The 19,544-nt window shown below is 36.2% G+C and overlaps 2 protein-coding genes across 6 annotated transcripts in view; one reads left to right on the top strand and one right to left on the bottom strand.

Annotated features, from left to right (window-relative positions):
* Positions 1 to 19,544, bottom strand: part of LOC136028331 (glyceraldehyde-3-phosphate dehydrogenase-like) — a 360,255-nt gene that overhangs the window by 292,735 nt on the left and 47,976 nt on the right. The window lies entirely within an intron of this gene.
* The window catches only part of LOC136028263 (F-BAR domain only protein 2-like), a 108,387-nt gene that overhangs the window by 85,625 nt on the left and 3,218 nt on the right, over positions 1 to 19,544 (top strand). For all 5 annotated transcript variants that reach the window (XM_065706031.1, XM_065706022.1, XM_065706017.1 and 2 more), the window contains 4 exons: positions 8,268 to 8,423; positions 10,897 to 11,026; positions 12,796 to 12,998; positions 18,710 to 18,939. In XM_065706031.1, coding sequence (XP_065562103.1) covers positions 8,268 to 8,423; positions 10,897 to 11,026; positions 12,796 to 12,998; positions 18,710 to 18,939 — 719 coding nt within the window. The remainder of the gene's footprint in view (positions 1 to 8,267; positions 8,424 to 10,896; positions 11,027 to 12,795; positions 12,999 to 18,709; positions 18,940 to 19,544) is intronic.

Here is a 19,544-nt window from a genome sequence, read left to right as displayed (position 1 = left end):
ACTAGTCTGTGCGGGATAGTGTGTGTTTGGGGCGCTCCCTCCTTCTCGATCATGAAGGCTACCACTGGAAGGTTGCCTTGGGAGTTCTGTGGCCCCTCCTTCTCAATGCAACGTGATTTTGGAGCACCAGCATACAGCAGGCATACATACTCGGCGATGCAAGACTTGGCGAAAGTGATGTGTTCGATCCGAGTGGTAAAAGGTTTTGCTACGAAAAGTGATCCTTTCTAGCTTTCTTGCACAGGATGTATCAACTTGATCGAGCTGGCATTTCCTGAAATCTGTAAAAAAGTAGATTCCGAGGAGACGAAGCTCTTCGACTCAATAGCTTCATTCATGTAGATGATGTTGGAGAGTATGCGTAGTATTTTTCATTTGAAGATGAGTAGCTCCTTTGTTTTTGATGCATTGAGTTTGAACATCTTTGCATTGAGCCACTTTTCAGTTTCCAAAAAATCAGTCTGTAAAGGCAGTGATGCTTGCTTGCACTTCATTGCACGATTGTCCTGGTGTCTTCAGCAAAGTGAGTATAGAGGGCTTGCAAGGTTGGCTCCCATGTTATTTATATAGAGAGTGAAAAGATTAGGCCTCAAGGTACTACCCTGGGATACGCCTACCTTTCTTGAATTTTCACGCGAAGTGAAACCGTCAAGAACAACCTGTGGTGAACTATAAGAATGAAAGCTCTCAATCACTCTTCAGACGTTCTCAGAAACCATATGAATTAAGTTTCCTTAGTAGGCCATGATGCCATACTCTGTCAAAAGCTTAGCGATGTCGAATGATAGTAGTGTGATGTCATGTACTTCTGCTTTGAGTTCGTTCCACTCCTTTGTTTGACCACTAGGCAGTCGAGCTCTGAACATTTCCGGTGGAATCCATATTGGCAGTAGCCTGAAAGGACCTTTGACTCCAGGTACTGATAAAGTGTATGATTGGAAACGTTTTCATAAACTTTTCTCATTGCAGTAGAGAAGGCTAATAGGCCTAAATGAATCCTCGCTCATTGGATTGCAATCTGATTTAGGTATAGAAATCACACGGACAGATTTCCATTTGTGTGAATAGGTTTCGTAGCAAAAACACGTCCGGAAAATTGATGACTAATTTGACACTACAGAACTTCAAAAAAGCATTTGGTATGCTGTCAGGGTCCTTGGATGTGGTCACATCAAGATCCTTCAGAAAGCGAAGTGCCTTAGGTGAGGAATAGCTTATACGGTCATGGACCGTATCAGTTTGACCAGGAAATTTGGAACTTTTTTACTGTTATTGTTCAGGTTAGCGAATTCACAAAACGCCTTAGCAAGAGTTTCGTTTATCGCCTGTGGATCTTGCACGATAGTCCCGTCGTTATTTTTAGGGAAGGAATCAAAGTTCCCTTAGATGACGGTAAAGCCTCTTTGATAATTCTCCTGGAGCTCTTAGTAAGAGCATTTTGAAGCTTGGTAGGGAAAATCTCCCGTACTGAACTGGGGTTGCCGAATCTTGAAAACTGTGTCTTTGCGTGCTTTTTTAAAATTAAGTTTGTTCTTTTCACTCTTTGAGAGTATCCATCGCTTATGCGCCTTTAATTTTGCTTGGATAGCCTTTTCCCAGTCGATGTTGAACCAAGGTTTGTCATTGCCGGACATTTGGATCGTCTTCGATGGATTGTGATAGAGTCAACTTTGGCCTTCTGGTACTTTAATGCAGCAGGTACTTATCGAGCCCTTCAAGAAGGAAGGTTCTGCATTGCCGAGAAGCAAGTGCGTTTCTTAAGCCGTCCTAATCTCCTCTTTTGTATTGCTAGGTTTGTCGCTCTTGCTTTATTGGGGGAGGAATGCGAAAATTTGCAAACACTATGACGACAGTGTGGTCACATCTGAAGGCGTGAACGTTTACCTTAAAAGATCTGGGTGATCCGTAAGGAAGAGTTCAAGACGAAATGATTTGGACGGACCATGGTATGTATCGAATTCAACAAGTTATTCAAGCCCTTACGAAGAGAAAGATCATACATGTCTGATTCCTCATTATCAGTATTTTTTGCTAAGGAGGCATACGCTAGGAAGAATGTGGACATCTCCCTGGAGGATAATTGCAGATTTCAAATTCAAGATTAGTAAGAACCCCAGATCAGGGTTTTTAAAGGCTTTGTATGTTCAGTGTGTATTTGCCATTCCCTGCCTTGCAGGAGGCATAGCTCTAGTCGTATATGCTATGGCCATTCCCTTTTTTTTATCTTTGTTGATTACTGACAGACAAATTTCAGGTAGCCAATTGGTTTAAAACCATCAAAGAGTAATTTTATAAAATCAAACAGTTCGTGGTAACGAACTGTAGTAAGGAGCGACCCGGCTCAATAGTAAACGAAACTCTAAAAAACGGAATTTCGATGCTAAAAGATATATAAAAAGAATCACATTTTTATGCTGATTTCAAATATATAAGTTTCATCAAATTTAGTCTTTGTCATCAAAAGTTACGAGCCTGAGAAAATTTGCCTTATTTTGGAAAATAGGGGGTAACACCCCCTAAAAGTCATAGGATCTTAACGAAAATTACACCATCGCATTCAGCGTATCAGAGAACCCTATAGAAAAAATTTCAAGGTCCAATCTACAAAAATGTGGAATTTCGTATTTTTTGCCAGAAGACAAATCACGGGTGCGTGTTTATTTGTTGTTTTTTTTGTTTTTTTTCCAGGGGTCATCGTATCGACCAAGTGGTCCTAGAGTGTTGCAAGAGGGCTCATTCTAACGGAAATGAAAAGTTCTAGTGCCCTTTTTAAGTGACCAAAAAAATTGGAGGGCACCTAGGCCCCCTCCCATGCTCATTTTTTCCCAAAGTCAACGGATCAAAATTTTGAGATAGCCATTTTGTTCCGCATAGTCGAAAACCATAATAACTATGTCTTTGGGGATGACTTACCCCCACAGTCCCTGGGGGAGGGGCTGCAAGTTACAAACTTTGACCAATGTTTACATACAGTAATGGTTACTGGGAAGTGTACCGACGTTATCAGGGGGATTTTTTTGGTTTGGGTGTGGGGTTCAGGGGAGGGGGCTATATGGGAGGATCTTTCCTTGGAGGAATATTTCATGGGGGAAGAGAAATTCAATGAAAAGGGCGCAGGACTTTCTAGCATTACTATAAAAAAAAAACAATGAAAATATAAACATGAAAAAGTTTTTTCAATCGAAAGTAAGGAGAAGCATTAAAACTTAAAAAGGAACAGAGATTATTACGCATATGAGGGGTTCTAAAAATACTTTAGCATAAAGAGCGAGGTATTTAGGAGGAGATAAACACTTCACTCTTTATGCTAAATTTTTTTTTAATAATTTCAACTATTTATTCTACGGCCTTTCTGATTCAGGGGTCATTCTTGAAGAATTGGGATAAAACAAGATTTAGTGTGAAGAGCGAGGTATTAACGAGGGGACCAGCCCCCTCATATATATAATCAAAAATATAAGAATATAAAAGTTTGTTACGTAAGTTAATTCTTAAGTTACGTATTTTTTTTTACTAATAAAAACGTTCGTTAAGAATAAAAGATCTAGGTGCCTTTTTAAGTAACCGAAAAATTGGAGGGCAACAAGACCTCCTTCCCCACCCCTTATTTCTCAAAATCGTCTGATCAAAACTAAGAGAAAGCCATTTAGCCAAAAAAAGAATTAATATGCAAATTTCATTTTAATAATTTATGTACGGAGAGCCGAAATCAGACATGCATTAATTAAAAAACTTTCAGAAATTAAATAAAAAAAACAAGTTTTTTTAAATGAAAGTAAGGAGCGACATTAAAACTTAAAACGAACAGAAATTACTCCGTATATGAAAGGGGCTTTTCCTCCTCGACACCCCGCTCCTTGCGCTAAAGTTTGATTCTTTCTCGCAACTCTACTTTTTAAAACAATAAAAAACTTTAGCGTAAGGAGCGGGGTGTCGAGGAGGAAAAGCCCCTTTCATATACGGAGTAATTTCTGTTCGTTTTAAGTTTTAATGTCGCTCCTTACTTTCATTTAAAAAAACTTGTTTTTTTTTATTTAATCTTAGTTTGAGATTTCATATTATCGCGCAATGGCGAATTTTGCCTCTAAAAGTGTATGTAGTCCATGCACAATGAACGGTTATTATTGACCATAAATTTAGTGATACTAATGGCTAGACAGCATTTCATGCTTGGGTGTTAGCTATTAGAGAAGGGCAATTAGATCAGTTAAAAAAGAGAGTAGGCTTCTAAAGCCTTACACGATAAGTTGCATTAATAGGTCAAGGCTATCTAACTTTCGACGAGAAGCTTGATAAATACGGAGAGGGAATTCACTCCTTTATCTTCAGGAAGAGATCTAGTAGGAGCAGGGATAAGGCCAACCGCTCTTCTGCCCAAAAGAAAATATTTCTGTTTACGAGGTGACAGCCCCCTTCTTCACGTATAGTATGCATTTCGTTTTTATGGCACTTGGTATCTTTTTAATTCGGAAACAGTAGAAAAAATGAGGTATTTGTAACTTTCGAACGGATGATCAGATCTTAATGAAATTTGATATTTAGAAGGGTCTTGTGCTTTAGAGCTCTTATTTCAAATCCCCACCAGATCCGGTGACACTGGGGGGATTTGAAGGGGGGAACCGGAATCCTTGGAAAACGTCTTTATCTTACGAATGGGTGATCGGATCTTAGTGAAACTTAATATATAAAAGGATCTTATGTCTCAGATGCTACATTTTCAATCCGAATCGGATCGGGAGACATAGGGGGCTGGAGGGGGGAAAACAGAAATCTTGGAAAACGCTTAGAGTCGAAAAATCGGGATGAAACTTGATGGGAAGAAGAAGCACAAGTAATAGATATGTGATTGACATAAATGGAACGGATCAGTTCTCTTTGGAGGAGCTGGGGGATTTTAATCTGGAGAAAATAGAAAAAATGAAGTATTTTTAACTTAAGAACGGGTGACCGGATCTTAATGAAATTTGATATTTAGATGGAACTCATGTCTCAAAGCTCTTATTTCAAATCTCGACCAGATCTGTTGACCTTGGGGGGAGTTGGAGGGGGAATATTGGAAAACGCTTAGAGTGGAGAAATCGAGGTGAAACTTGGGGGGTAGTATAAGAAAATGTCGTAGATACGTGATTGACATAACCGTACTGGATTCGCTCTCTTTGGGGGAGCTAAGGGGGTTCAGTGCTTTGGCGAGTTTGGTGCTTCTGGACGTGCTAGGACGATGGAAATTGGTAGGCCAGTCAGGAAGCTGTACAAACTGACTTGATAAAGTCGTTTTCCTCGATTCGACCATATGGGAGGCTGAAGGGAGAGGAAAAATTATAAAAACGAAGTATTTATAACCTACGAGTGGGTGATCGCATCTTAATGAATTTTGATGTTTAGAAGGACCTCGTGACTCAGAGCTCTTGTTTTAAATCTCGATCGGCATTAAGCCTCTGATTTTCCTTTTAAATCAATCTACTAATTCTTAGAATTTCGCTGTAACTCATACCATATGAGCTCTTGGCTCATTTGTAACTTTCGAACGGATGATCAGATCTTAATGAAATTTGATATTTAGAAGGGTCTTGTGCTTTAGAGCTCTTATTTCAAATCCCCACCAGATCCGGTGACATTGGGGGGAGTTGAAGGGGGGAACCGGAATCCTTGGAAAACGTCTTTATCTTACGAATGGGTGATCGGATCTTAGTGAAACTTAATATATAAAATGATCTTATGTCTCAGATGCTACATTTTCAATCCGAATCGGATCGGGAGACATAGGGGGCTGGAGGGGGAAAACAGAAATCTTGGAAAACGCTTAGAGTCGAAAAATCGGGATGAAACTTGATGGGAAGAAGAAGCACAAGTAATAGATATGTGATTGACATAAATGGAACGGATCAGTTCTCTTTGGAGGAGCTGGGGGATTTTAATCTGGAGAAAATAGAAAAAATGAAGTATTTTTAACTTAAGAACGGGTGACCGGATCTTCATGAAATTTGATATTTAGATGGAACTCATGTCTCAAAGCTCTTATTTCAAATCTCGACCAGATCTGTTGACCTTGGGGGGAGTTGGAGGGGGAATATTGGAAAACGCTTAGAGTGGAGAAATCGAGGTGAAACTTGGTGGGTAGTATAAGAAAATGTCGTAGATACGTGATTGACATAACCGTACTGGATTCGCTCTCTTTGGGGGAGCTAAGGGGGTTCAGTGCTTTGGCGAGTTTGGTGCTTCTGGACGTGCTAGGACGATGGAAATTGGTAGGCCAGTCAGGAAGCTGTACAAACTGACTTGATAAAGTCGTTTTCCTCGATTCGACCATATGGGAGGCTGAAGGGAGAGGAAAAATTATAAAAACGAAGTATTTATAACCTACGAGTGGGTGATCGCATCTTAATGAATTTTGATGTTTAGAAGGACCTCGTGACTCAGAGCTCTTGTTTTAAATCTCGATCGGCATTAAGCCTCTGATTTTCCTTTTAAATCAATCTACTAATTCTTAGAATTTCGCTGGAGCTCATACCGTATGAGCTCTTGGCTCTTGGCTTTTCCCGCCTCGTCACAAGTGCCATATGAGCTCTTATATCCTGTTTTAATTTGCGAGTAATAGCAATATTATTCGCAAATTAACAGTTAAATACTGTTAATTTGAATATTTCTGAAAAGAAATATATTAGAAAATGGTCGTTTTTTCCGTGTAGGTACTACAAGTGTGATACGTTGGTTGTTAGGCATTGATTGGATGTAACTAATACCCTATGCATAACGTAATTTCTGAAAATAAACCTCTCTGATAGAATGCTTTTTCCGATAACACCAGGGACTCATGAAGTGTCACGCAAAAAGTGTGTATATCCTGTTTGAATTGATGAAAAGAGAGAAACCTTGAGATTATACATAATGCTAGGATTGCGGTAATGATTCTAAAGATACGATTCTGTTGCGCACGATTACCTTTCATAGTTCAGCTTTGATGTACAAGAAGGAAGTGCCATAGACGCTAAACATGAGATATATTTGACGAAATCAAGCCACATGAGATATTCCAATTCTGGTTTATTGAGAGTTCAATGACTATTTAGTGGAGTGATGTGTAGTAAATATTTTCTTGTAAATAACATTGCATAACATAAAACGATTTTATGCTTATAAATCTAATCAAATTTGATTCAAATTGTTCTAGCCTAGATAAGAATGACACGAGGGCAAATTGTACTTGTATCGTATGTAAATGAGTTATGGTTGCCTAAAATAACATTTTCAATCATTTAAACTATAATAAGAAATTATATGCCTCAAAAATATCACGCTCATAAGCTCCAGAACATCGGAAATCAAGTTCCAGATAAAGATTATTTTACTCCAGATTAGAGCGGAACGATGCAAATCTTTGTAATGTTGCACCTAAAAACTAGACCAACTCTTGACTCCAGACGTACACCGAAACAGTTTATAATTTCTTGTTACCAAAAAAATTTTGGATTGTGCTATCAGTTAACCAGAAAAAACTTGTCTACATCTTCCTGTATCGTTTTTTTTTTTTTTTTTTTTTTTTTTTTTTTTTTTTTTTTTTTTTTTTTTTTTTTATAAATATTATTGTTCCTCTCTAAAATTTGCTCTGCAGAACTAAGTCATTAGTCTATTGTTCGTTATTTTCAAAGTATCGCTACTACAACATTTTAAACAGAGCTTTCATAAATTAAATTATAATCCTTGTAATTGTTGGCACGTTTCACTTTCGCTGAAATTACTGAAAATACCTTATTTCCTTGCAGAATTAAAATGAAATAAGTCAACCCCGACTTCCTTTTGTTTACAGTTTTCAGTTTTTTTGTAAAAGTTCACCAGCTTTCTTGTATGGAATATTTATTACAATTTCTTGCTAGTCTTGTGAAACTAGTACATGGAGTTTTCAAGATTTAGTTTTGGTCATTTAGTTTCCGGAGCTTCTGTCTCGAAAGATTCTGATTCTAGATAATTGAACATTCAACATTGATGCTTTAATAGAAAATTTGTCTACTTAAGATTGAAATAAAAGAGGGAAACGAAAAAAAAGACTCCTCAGTCATCCGCAGGGTCGTATCCAGGATTTGTGTTGGGCACAAAAAAATTTAAAACCTCATAACAAATTTGTTTATATACATTTTTGTTACGTCTTTCTGAGTCAGACAAATATATTAGGAAGGGGGGGGGTCAATCCTCCTAGCCCCCTGAATCCGGCCTTGGTTATGTGCTTAAATTTGATAAATAAGAAGGGTTTTTAATAATGTTCGTTTTCTTAGGTGTCAAGTACATATTACGGGTGAATTGCTACTCTCGTTTCCATCTGGAATAATCCAAGTTTTCTCCAACAATGTTTCCCCTGCTCAATTAACATTCCGTGTGAAAAGCAGTCAAGTGGTCAAGGTGTTGAAATACAATAATGAGCTACTCAATTTGTAAGTCCCTTCTTTTCAGTTTTCCTTTTATGTGTATAAACATTAGAGATTTTGTCTTTAAGTGACTCAGTCCGATATATTCTTTCCGTAATATCAGTTATATATATATATATATATATATATATATATATATATATATATATATATATATATATATATATATATATATATATATATATATATATTAATATATATATTAGTATTGAAGTGAACCAAATCCATCTTTATTCATTTTGCACATTGTGATTCCCTAATATAGCCGAAAACCTATGTTTATTTTTATTTATTTTTTAGTGCGATCACGAACTAAGTTCTAATTTGCATTGTTGAAGTGTTACAGCTGTTGCACCACTAATATGTAATTTCTTTTGAGTATTACATTGTATCAAAACAGCTTGGCTTTGCTTTGGCTTAGTATACTCAGTGGCAGCAATTGGAGGGGGCATCTCTCCCCTATATGTTCCCCTCTATGCTTTGAAGTTCTCATTTGTTTTTTGTACTTATATTTGAAAATACTCTTTTTGTGTTTTATTGGAATTTTTTTTTAAATGACAAATTTGACCACCCTAAATTTTTACCAACACATTTTCCCCTCACACTTAAATTTCCGTAAATAGACCCCACTGAGTATTCTCTAGTTTTTTAAGGTGGTGTTATATTTCCCCTAGCACTGTGGTTTTAAAGTTGTTAACTGGCCATACTGAAGGATATACAATTTAATATTTGCTTCTATTGACTTGATTCACTTTTCATAGAATTCATCATGATAAATTAGATACCAAATGACCTCTTCCAGACTTTCAATACCAGAAAAGCATTTGTAGCAATGTTGATTGTTTTTGGTTTCTTTGAATTTTGGGTAAAATTAGTGTTTTCAAGTTGTATTATTTTTTTTGCAATGCTAGTAATATTAAAAAATGCTTTTCACCCGTGTATGTATACTGATCTATTATTATTGCTAAGAGAAAACTAGAAAAAATTTGTTATGCTCTAGTATTCTATGCCCGGGAAGTCATTAAATTATGCGTTTCTAGGAACTGTGACGTAATTTTTTAAATGATAGGAATGCAGTTCCAGATTTTTAAAATCAGTGTATTTGTATTGCATTTATTTTGGGTTTTATCAGCACATGAGTTTTGTGAACGAGAAGATTGATCTGTATTTTGTAGGTAGTAGTATTATTGGGTCGTCACACGTAACTGTCACATTGGAGATTTTCTGCCAAGGCTTTCCTGCCAAATGCTATATACATAAGTCCTCCCCAGACCTAGTTCGTGAACCGTAAATCAGAATCTGAAATGATGTTGTTACCGTGAATGTTCGATATGTGTGAATGTCGACACTCACGGGTGAATGTCCGAATGCCTTTTTTTCTCATTGGATTTAGTCAGCGTTGCCATTCAACTTTTTTAATTTAATGCAAGGTTTGATGATGATAGTTTAGGTTAAGTTAGATTAGGTTTGGTTGGGTTTAGTTTGCTTAAATTTTTAATCGATTTCTGATATTTATTCCCAGATTAAACCTAATCTAGCTAAACCTAACCTAAACTAACATGATCTAACTTAACCTAACTTTAACTTTTACCTTCATAGCTTGCATAAGACTGAAAAGGCAGAGTCTCAAAACCAATTTTTCGCAAAAGAGTCGCAAAAACGCAAAAAAATCTAACTTAACCTAACTTTAACTTTTACCTTCATAGCTTGCATAAGACTGAAAAGGCAGAGTCGTAAAACCAATTGAATCCGAGTAGAGAAAAAAGAATTTCGGACATTCACTGATGAACGTCGATATTAACTAGATTTCGGACATTCATGGTAACAGTATCATTGTATGTAAAAATAAGAAGGAAAAAAAACTAGCCTATGGCTATTTTAGATTCACCTGCAACTCAAAACTCTACAAGGAAGTTTTTATTATTTTCGAGTGTCGCTCTATGAAACGGGCTGGTCCAAAAATTGCTTATGTCTGAAAAGAGTCTGTTACAAATTGTTGGGAGAAATCTAAAGAATAGACTCGAATTAAAACGCAGTTTTTGTAGTATTGTAAGACCTGCTGAGAAAAATCTAGATTCGAGCTTGTTGCCGTTTTGTTTCTAACTGTTAGTGTCTCGTTGAGTTTGTCCACTTTTCAACTTTCTATCAGTATTTAGCTACCGATTCCAATTGGTTTCGTTTCAATATAAATTCAATATTCAATATAAAATGTTTGAATATCTGGAATGGGAAATTGTATTTTTATATTTGTTTCAGTATTTTTAAGAACTCACATCATCACGTAAACTTCTTGTTTTTAGCACATTTTTCTTGGCGTTTAGTAACCTCTCTTGTTTACTTGTATGCTGTTATGACTGATTAACGGGTAAAAGAGAAAATAAGAAAAAAAAACACGCGTACATAAAATAGGAGCATTTTTCCACAGTTTTGTTTCTAGATGCTTTTTCAGTGTCTTATTTTTTTCTTTTCGTTTTTATAGGGAAACTGATATCGCAACCGGCAACTATACATTCCATTTTAATATGAATTCTTTGCGGAACCTTTTGCGAACGCAAGCTGATAGTAATCCTTCTGCGGCTTATTTCAATGTGGATATATTTCGGTACCAGGTAAGTGAATTTTTTTCAACGGTATTATTTGAAAACCTGTCTTACTGCAGTGTTCACGTTTTATAGTTAAAGGAAAAGTACATTTGCGCTCTGCATTATACTTGGGACACATAGTTACACTTGTGGATTAAACCAAAATTCTGCGTGACTTCAGTGCCAATCGTGTATTGACTCATTTGACCTAGATTCCTGCTGCATGGTGGGTGGCATAGAGTTCAACTTCATTCCTCCTGGCGGATGGATCATTTGAGGAACTTCTTTTGATTGTCTTTCCTGTTCGAGGTTGCCCCTAAAATGCGACCAACAGTATGATGCAGAATCAAAGTCGTGCTTAATTCATGCAGGAGGTGCAGATTGCATCTGGTCGAGATGCTTGAAACATCCGAGGACTTGCTTGGCAATCTGAGTTGAGAATAGCACTTGATGAGTAATGGCAAGGAGCCTTTTGTTACTCACAATATTGTCCCATCGAAGTCCGTTGATTCAACGAAGTTGTTTTGTCTGACAGGTATCTATCACACTTGAGATGGTAGATTGGAGGGGCCATGTATCGGCCGTTTTGAGCAGGACTGAGCTCACGAATGAGCTATATAGCTCATTTGACAAGAAAAATGGGACACTCCTCAAACGGCATTAAACCTTCCGACGGAATAAGAAGCTTTAAAATTTCAGCCACTCAATTCATGGCAATCATGTATCCCGTTTGTAACTATTCGGGTTAAACACCGTTCAACTTTCAACCATAAAGCTTATGATTAACCAATCAGAGTAAAGAATATGAAATGAAAGTAGAGAGAAAATGAAGATAGAAAGGATGGAAGCTTGAAACGATAGTTTTCCTGTTTGTAAGATAATCTGGTGAAAGACACAGAGACGTAGTAATAGTAGGCCGTAGTTTGAAACAAATTAACGTTAACACACGTTTTTCGTTAATGCTTGCTATTTAATTTTTCCGCTTCTGTAGGTCAAATGTGACGTTAAAATCAAGTGGAAAACATATCGTTCATAGATCTTGAGTTTTTTTTTTTATCAACAGTTGTGAATCCGGTGTTGCTCGGGTATTATATTAAAATAGGGTGGCTCCCAGACACTTGGTCGGAATGAGGGGGACAGATATTTACAAGAAACCTTTCTTAAAAGGTTTCAAGGTGTTTTATTATGGTGCAACGTTTTAGTTGCTTAAGGATTTGAAACCGGAAAATACTCTTTGCCCATCCTTCTAGGTATTGTATTGATGCTCTGACTACACCCGCACACGAGGACATGTATGAGGGGTGAAAATTTCTCCCCAGAGGTTATTTCGAAGAGTACTCCCCGGCGCTTTCTGGGATTTTAAACCAAAAACAGATCCATTTAGGGTGTTAGACCGTCAAACTCCAGTGTGAAAAATATATACCCTAAGCTGAAAAGAGTCATGTTAAAGTAAGCATTAAAAGTGGGTAAGCTGGATGTAAAACTATTAAACTGCTTTACATATTGAAGCACATGGATGCCTTGAGAGGGTGAGAGATTAGATCAGGTATGTCCTCTCTGCTCTTTGGAAGACTTGAAATCTGACATTTCTGTATATAAAATAAAATGAAAACGATGTTTCTCTTGTAAATAAAAGCTTCTTGTCAAACTTTGGCCCCGGCTCACTTATTATAACATTTACCTATAACATCTACAATTATTATAACATTTATCTATAACATTTATATAACATTTTTATCTATTATTATCGAATATAATTCATTTAAAAATTTAATTTATATTGATCGCTCCTTCAGGTTCAGACAAAATCTGGTGCCCAATCGTGTCCACTTCATTTTGTATCGTTTTGGAAATGTGAGGAGGCAAATACCGGCTTACTTATTAAGTACAAATATAACGCCCATGCTTGCAAATCTCCGAGCCCGTTAACGAATGTTAATCTTTCTGCTGTTGTCGATGGGGGAGTAAAGAACATGCAGTCCGTTCCAGAAGGTCAATGGTAAGTAGTCTATTATAAAGGAATATTTATGAAAACTATTTTTCTTTTTAAAATGCATCTGGCTTTTTTTTTACTAATATTTTCTGTTATACTAATGCATTATAAATCAAAGATTATGTTATAGTGCATGACCAAGTGGTTGCTCAAGATTCCCTTACTCTCAGTCCCACTCCCTCATTTTCTTTTTTATTTCTTTCTGTCTCAAAAACTTTGTTGGAGGAGGGCGAGGGGGTCTTTTAACATCTAATACTTTTGACTTTGAAGAGAAAAAGGAAATACAAAGTTAATATTCCAGACAGGGGCCCGATTCTAATAAAGTGTTGTGGATTCTCTGCCATAATAGTTAAATAGTAGAAGAAGGTAAACTAACGTTAGGTAGAACTTTGCTTCAGGGCAGTAAAATTGAGATAGTAAAATTTAAGTATATTTAAAATTTTTGACTGTTTTGTAAGTATTACATAAGCATTGGCAAGAGAGCCGGAAACAGAAAAAAATTGAACATTGCGGGCTTGTGTGAATAATATAAGAGCAGATAGAATTGACATTTATGATGCTATTTTTCACTTAGTTCTGGATAATCAAAATAATAAATCAAGCTAAATAGGTTATGAAAAACAACATTAGAAATTTGAATTAATATCTTTTGATTTTGGATGGTTTTACTTTACTCTTATTGGCCATATTGCTTCGATCAACAAGAATTTTTTTTTAGCTTATTCCAAGGAATATAATCTTGCTATTTAGACATTAAACTGAGAACTGGAAGTAATATTTTATCAAATAACATCATGTTTCTGCAATTCATCTTCTTCGAAGTATTTCCTTATTCTTATTTCTATTTTCTAGCAACTAAACTGTTTCCTTTGATGTTGGGCGTGATCCTTTTTCTATTACTTCGTATTCTTAGGAGCGATTGTTAAATAGAAATTCCTTGACATTCCTTTCAGTGGAGTGGTTGGACGTGGCTATTAATTATGTTGGCTGGATTCTTAAGCAAAGAGAAAGGTATATGTAATTACCACAAGGGACTTCCTGAGTTCTAAATTATTCCCCATCTTCAAACTTTGATTAGTCTGTGAAGATCGTCTTCCATACTCTTCTATTTTAGATTCTCTCCATGATGAGCTCTTATTTTGTACGGAATTTCCATATAAATGGAATATTAAGGAAGCCATTGGTCTGATCCTTTTAAAATGATTGCTGGATTCCAGTGGTGAAGACACGATATTTGTTTAAAATGTTTTCTCCAACTCTCCTTTCTTGTTTGTTTTTTCTTTCCTTGAGGTGTATCTTGGCTGCAGGAAAAAAGGGTTTATTGTTCATACGACATACCAGAGAGCGGGAAAACTTTGAATGTATTCTGGGTTTTTCTATTTGTATTACAAAACTGAGTTCGAATTATTTTTGAATTACAAAACTGTGTGGGCTGTTTCTTTTCATAATGTAATCGCAATATCTTTTCATGTGTGTAAACCTCACTGAATTGATTAAAATCAGCCTTTATAAAACTCAATCAATTGCAGCTTCGATTTATTTGTTGGTAGTTTCTGGCTTTGATTTTATTTTCTATCCATAGTATTTTTGGTAAGATTTTATCAAATTTATTTAATCTCTCTCTCTCTCTCTCTCTCTCTCTCTCTCTCTCTCTCTCTCTCTCTCTCTCTCTCTCTCTCTCTCTCTCTCTTTCTTTCTTTCTCTCTTTCTCATGTCGCTCATACGACATATCGGAGAGCGGGACAACTTTAAGTTTATTTCTGGTTGTTTGATTACTATTAACAACTAGTTTTTTTAACATTGAAGGCTTTTTCGGTTTTCCAACTTAAAGCAAAATCAAATTTGGTGTTATTTCGTTTATAGTTATTTCTAGTCAATTTAGTTGTTTCTACACACACGAAAAGTGAATACGGTGCATTCCAGCCCCCCTACTAACTGGAGAAAAAAAAATCAAGAGAAAAAAAAACTAAAAAAGGAAAAAAAATATCAAATAACGCTGTTTTAATATAATAATCAATTTCTTCGTGGTTAACAAGAGAGGGACGATGACATCATTTATTAAAAAAAAGCTTGGTTTTAATTCTGGAATCCTTAGTGCCGAGGCTTTAGCCCTACATGCATCAGTATCTAGCCAAGGATCATAGGGGTGAAAGTTTCGACGAAAAACGATGACCTGAGGAGCCCCGTATCCAATGAACACACTTAATGTATCAAGGAGGCGGCATCGTAGATATGCACAGCCCAACATCTCAGGGGGAGGGGGATAATATCACTGGAAGTAGGGTCTAAATCTTTAGAAAGTGCATGTTTGTTTTGGTCAAAATAATTAGAACAAAGAAGAAAACAGGAGTAACGGAGAAAAGGAGAAACAGAAACAGAGAACCAAGACTGCTGCAAGCCCACAACCAATTTTACTTTTATGGCTATTTCTACTATTCTTACCATGACTATTGGCTGATACTCCTACCACGACTGCTTCTATTATAACTATTACTGCCTCAAATAACGACTACTGCTACAACTTTTTACACAATAATACTTTTTACCACAATTACCCGTACATATCCTGCTTCTTCCATGGTTACAGCTTTCACGACTGTCATTTTCATTGCTGCTTCTACTCCTGCTCCTACTCCTACCACTTCTCCTGCCTCTGTTGCCTCTCTACTGCCTCTATTACTACTAACCATGACTGAGGTTGCCACTGCTACTAATCCTGCAACGACTTCCTCTGACCCCTTTCACCACCAACCCTTTGAGTAAATACGGGTCACACGTTTATTAAATCAGGATCATGTGTTTAAATAAATGATTATATCACTTTCTACATAGCTTAATCGAATTAGACCTGATTAAAATCAGAATCGTTCAGTTATAGAGGATCTGTGCAATTGAAGGAATACAGAAAGGTCCCTTGTTCCCTTTCCTACAGCTTCTTGTATGCAGACATGTTGCACTTCTTCCAAGTCAGGATCATTTGGAGATTATTTAGGAAGTTTCAGTACCTTTTATTTGAATTAAATCAATGCCAATTTGAAAGATTAAACTAGTGATTAAGGCGATGAAAGAGTTTAGGACAGTTTGGGTGCCATCTAGGACAGAGGAGGAGTTGATCCAAATTTCTTTGGGCTTGATATGGAGTTTATGGCGACATATGTCATTATCTTGGAGTAGGAGGTAAAAGTGGCCCAGGGGAAGAAAGGAGTTGGAACAGTGAAATTGGCGCTCTTACTAGTGTGATAATATTGATTGCGGGGATAGTATCGTATTAGTGCTGCTATTCTGATGCAATTACAAATGTTACTACCATTAGTATACAGATCTACTGACTGTAAATGAGTTAAGAAACGAAAAGTAAAGAGCGACGTATGTATTAAAAAGGGAGGGAAAATTAACTCATTCAAAGAACTTGAACCTAAAATTAACAGGAATTACTATGAATGACAAAATCAAATATAAATTATTATGCATTTCTTTTCGTTACAACAAAAAGAAATTATCCCATTTTGAGGTGGTATGACCCCCCCCCCTCCCCCCCCCCCTCGAACCCTCTTGAAGCCTTGAATGTCATCCATGGCTTACTGAGAAAATGAATGACTTTCTCAAAATATCATCCATCGCTGTTTTTGAAAATTTTAATCACCTATCCATTTGAAAGAATGGGTTTAAAAGGAAGGAAATCGAGACGAAAATAAAGTTTTTTAAAGATATAAATTTAAAAAAAAACGTCTTGCAAAAGAAAATTTTAAAGCAAGAGTGGTAATGAATCCAAAGACGTGTAAAAATACAGTCATGTAGTAACACAAACTTGAGACAATCAAATATTACTCTGTATGAGTCAATGAGACCTAAAATGAAGAGAAACTAAAACGAATATTCAAGTGCTAACTTGGAATGGGATATATTATTTTATGCTTACGAGACTCTAAACTCAGAACAGGCTTGGAGACAATGTACAACCTTGTTTTAATTCTACTGTAATCATGACTGACCTAAGGAGTTTTCATTGAACTCTATTTACTATTTTAACTATCCTATTTATTTCTAGCATAGTTACAACAAACTCATTTAGTTGCTTTTCGCTGGAATTCCTTGTTTTTTTAGTTATTTAATTATCTTGTTCTTTTCTTTTAATTTAATTATGAGACGGGATCAGCGAAAAAGTATGAGCGATTTGTAGCAGAAATACCTTTGTAAGATCTTAGAACTGCTTGAAGTTTCATGTTTATATTATTATAATTGTTTTTGAGTGCCATTACTGTGTTAAGATCAGAATAAACCAGTTTCAATTTGATGTCGTAGACTTTTTCTTCTACCAGGTAGAAATGGTTCGTATATTCAGATGCTATAAAATAAATTTAAAACAATACACTTTCGACTATGTTGAGAAGCCTGAGGCCAACACAGCTACGCAAAGTTCTTCTCCAATCCAATCTATTCAAGGCCTCCCTCTTTACACCCTCCCAGGAAGTTTCCATGTCCTTTGAATCTTTATTTATGACATCCTCCCACTCCAGACGAGGACGACCTGCTTTCCGTTTAGCCCCAGACGGTTGACCAAAAAGGATAATTTTCGGCATTCTGTCATCCTTCATCACAATTTCAAACTATAAATAGGCCCAGGAAAAAAAAATACAAGAATAAAATTTAAATGAGCAGACTCCAATATTGACTATACGTTCTGAATACAATTTTATGCCTCAAATATATAATATATATTTGCGATATAGCTCAATATATCGCATGTATTATATTATTTTAAGGTAAATTTACCTTTTAGATATTTAAAATCATGGATCCAGTTGGAGGGGAAATTGCCTTCCAGTACATAGGGGACAGAAATTAAAAAAAAATAAGGGTACAAATGGTAAGTGTGGGTATTGCGGAAAAGAGGATAATAATTTGGCCCATTTCCTCATGGAGTGCCAGGAGCTTGAAAGTCTTAGGGATGAAATTTGGGGGGACCATCGGTTGGTGCTGCTTTCTGATATCCTGAGGTCTTCGATGCCTGGAGCCATATGCAAAATGGCACAATATGTGGAAAAGGCGGGAGAGGCTCAGTCTAGCCCGAGTGAATGAAAATAAGTATTGTTTTATATTGAGTGTGTGTTCTGTGCAGTGTTGCATTATTAAATCATGTTGTGTATAGCCGTAGGGCTCAAATAAACTTTCTTTCTTTCTTTCTTTCTTTCTTTCTATAGCTCAATCTTGAAATTGAACTACTTCAACATGTATATCTGGTAAAAAAAATTTGCCACAATAACACTTTATAATTTACTCATTCCTTTAATATGACCCTTTGCTCTTAAATGGATTACTAAGTAGGATAGGAAGATTGGATCTTTTTACCATATCTTATTTGTTTCTAATCTTTCTTCTTCTTCTTTCTTCTTCTCTATCTTTTTCTAATCTTCTAATTTTTCTTTCTTTATCTAATTTTTTTTACCTTAAATCTAGACACCTTACAACGGCAACAATCATAGCTTTGATTGGAGACAGGATATCAATAAGTCTTTGTTTGCCTTGCCTTTGCAAAATACAGCCACTTATTCTGTGCTGGATTTTGACAGGTCAAAAGGCCAACCCTTCCTTCTCAATTCCGTGCAGCAGATAAGGAGGTATTGTATTTAGTTTGTTCTTCATCTACTGATTTCCACCATAAATCTCTCAACTAGACCCATATTCCAAAAATTTAAACTAGATTAATAATGTTTCAGGAAAACGGACACGAACAGAGCCTTTTGGAAAGTGGGTAAGCTGTCTCACCTTAACGAGGATGGAGGAGTTGGGACAATTCGCTCTCGGTTTGAAATAAAAGCCGGACCGAGCTCAATTGGAAGTATCAATGCACAGTTCTTATGCGATGGAACCACTTTATCTGGCTCAGAAATTGAACTACTTCAACATGGATATAGGCTTTCACTTGTCAAAAAGAGATTTGTATCAGGTGAGTTTTAAGGCACTGTGCATTGGGCCCTTTTTTATAATAGGATATGAAGGAATGGGGCTATGTAATATAAATCAAAATAAGTTCGACCTATTATGGGATCTTGGAACGCCAACATATTGGCTATAATAGCTTATAAACAAACTAAACCTTGGTTGACCAAAAATTACTTTCTATTATATGGATTCTATGTAAGGAATGTTTTCTAGGTTGAATAATCGTTTCCCCGCGTTCTTCGACAAGGTTCATGACTTGCATCCATACCTAAGTACAGAGATTACTTTGCTCTTAAGTAGTCTAAGTTTAGCTTCTGGGTAGTTTCTGGATCTCCAAAAATTGCTCAGCTGAGAAAATAGTACACCTGCAGACACTATACGTGTGTGCCGTTGGGTACGCGCTAATATGCAGTTAGAGTTGTACGCTGAATTTTCTATTGAACCTTCATGTTTTATTTCTTTAATGTGACCTAAATTGTGTACTTAATGTTATCATCGTAAGAAGTTTTCTAAGAGCTTTCTTTCTAAAGTTAAACTATAATACTTTTTCAGATGTGAGTGCGTTTCTTTGTTTTTGTTTTTTTCTCTTTTTTACATTATGTGTCTTTC

Source organism: Artemia franciscana, chromosome 1, assembly GCF_032884065.1.
Source record: "Artemia franciscana chromosome 1, ASM3288406v1, whole genome shotgun sequence".
In the NCBI taxonomy this organism is placed as follows: Eukaryota; Metazoa; Arthropoda; class Branchiopoda; order Anostraca; family Artemiidae; genus Artemia; species Artemia franciscana.
The sequence above is the reverse complement of the archived record's forward strand: the minus strand, read 5'-3'. Positions and strand labels throughout refer to the sequence as shown.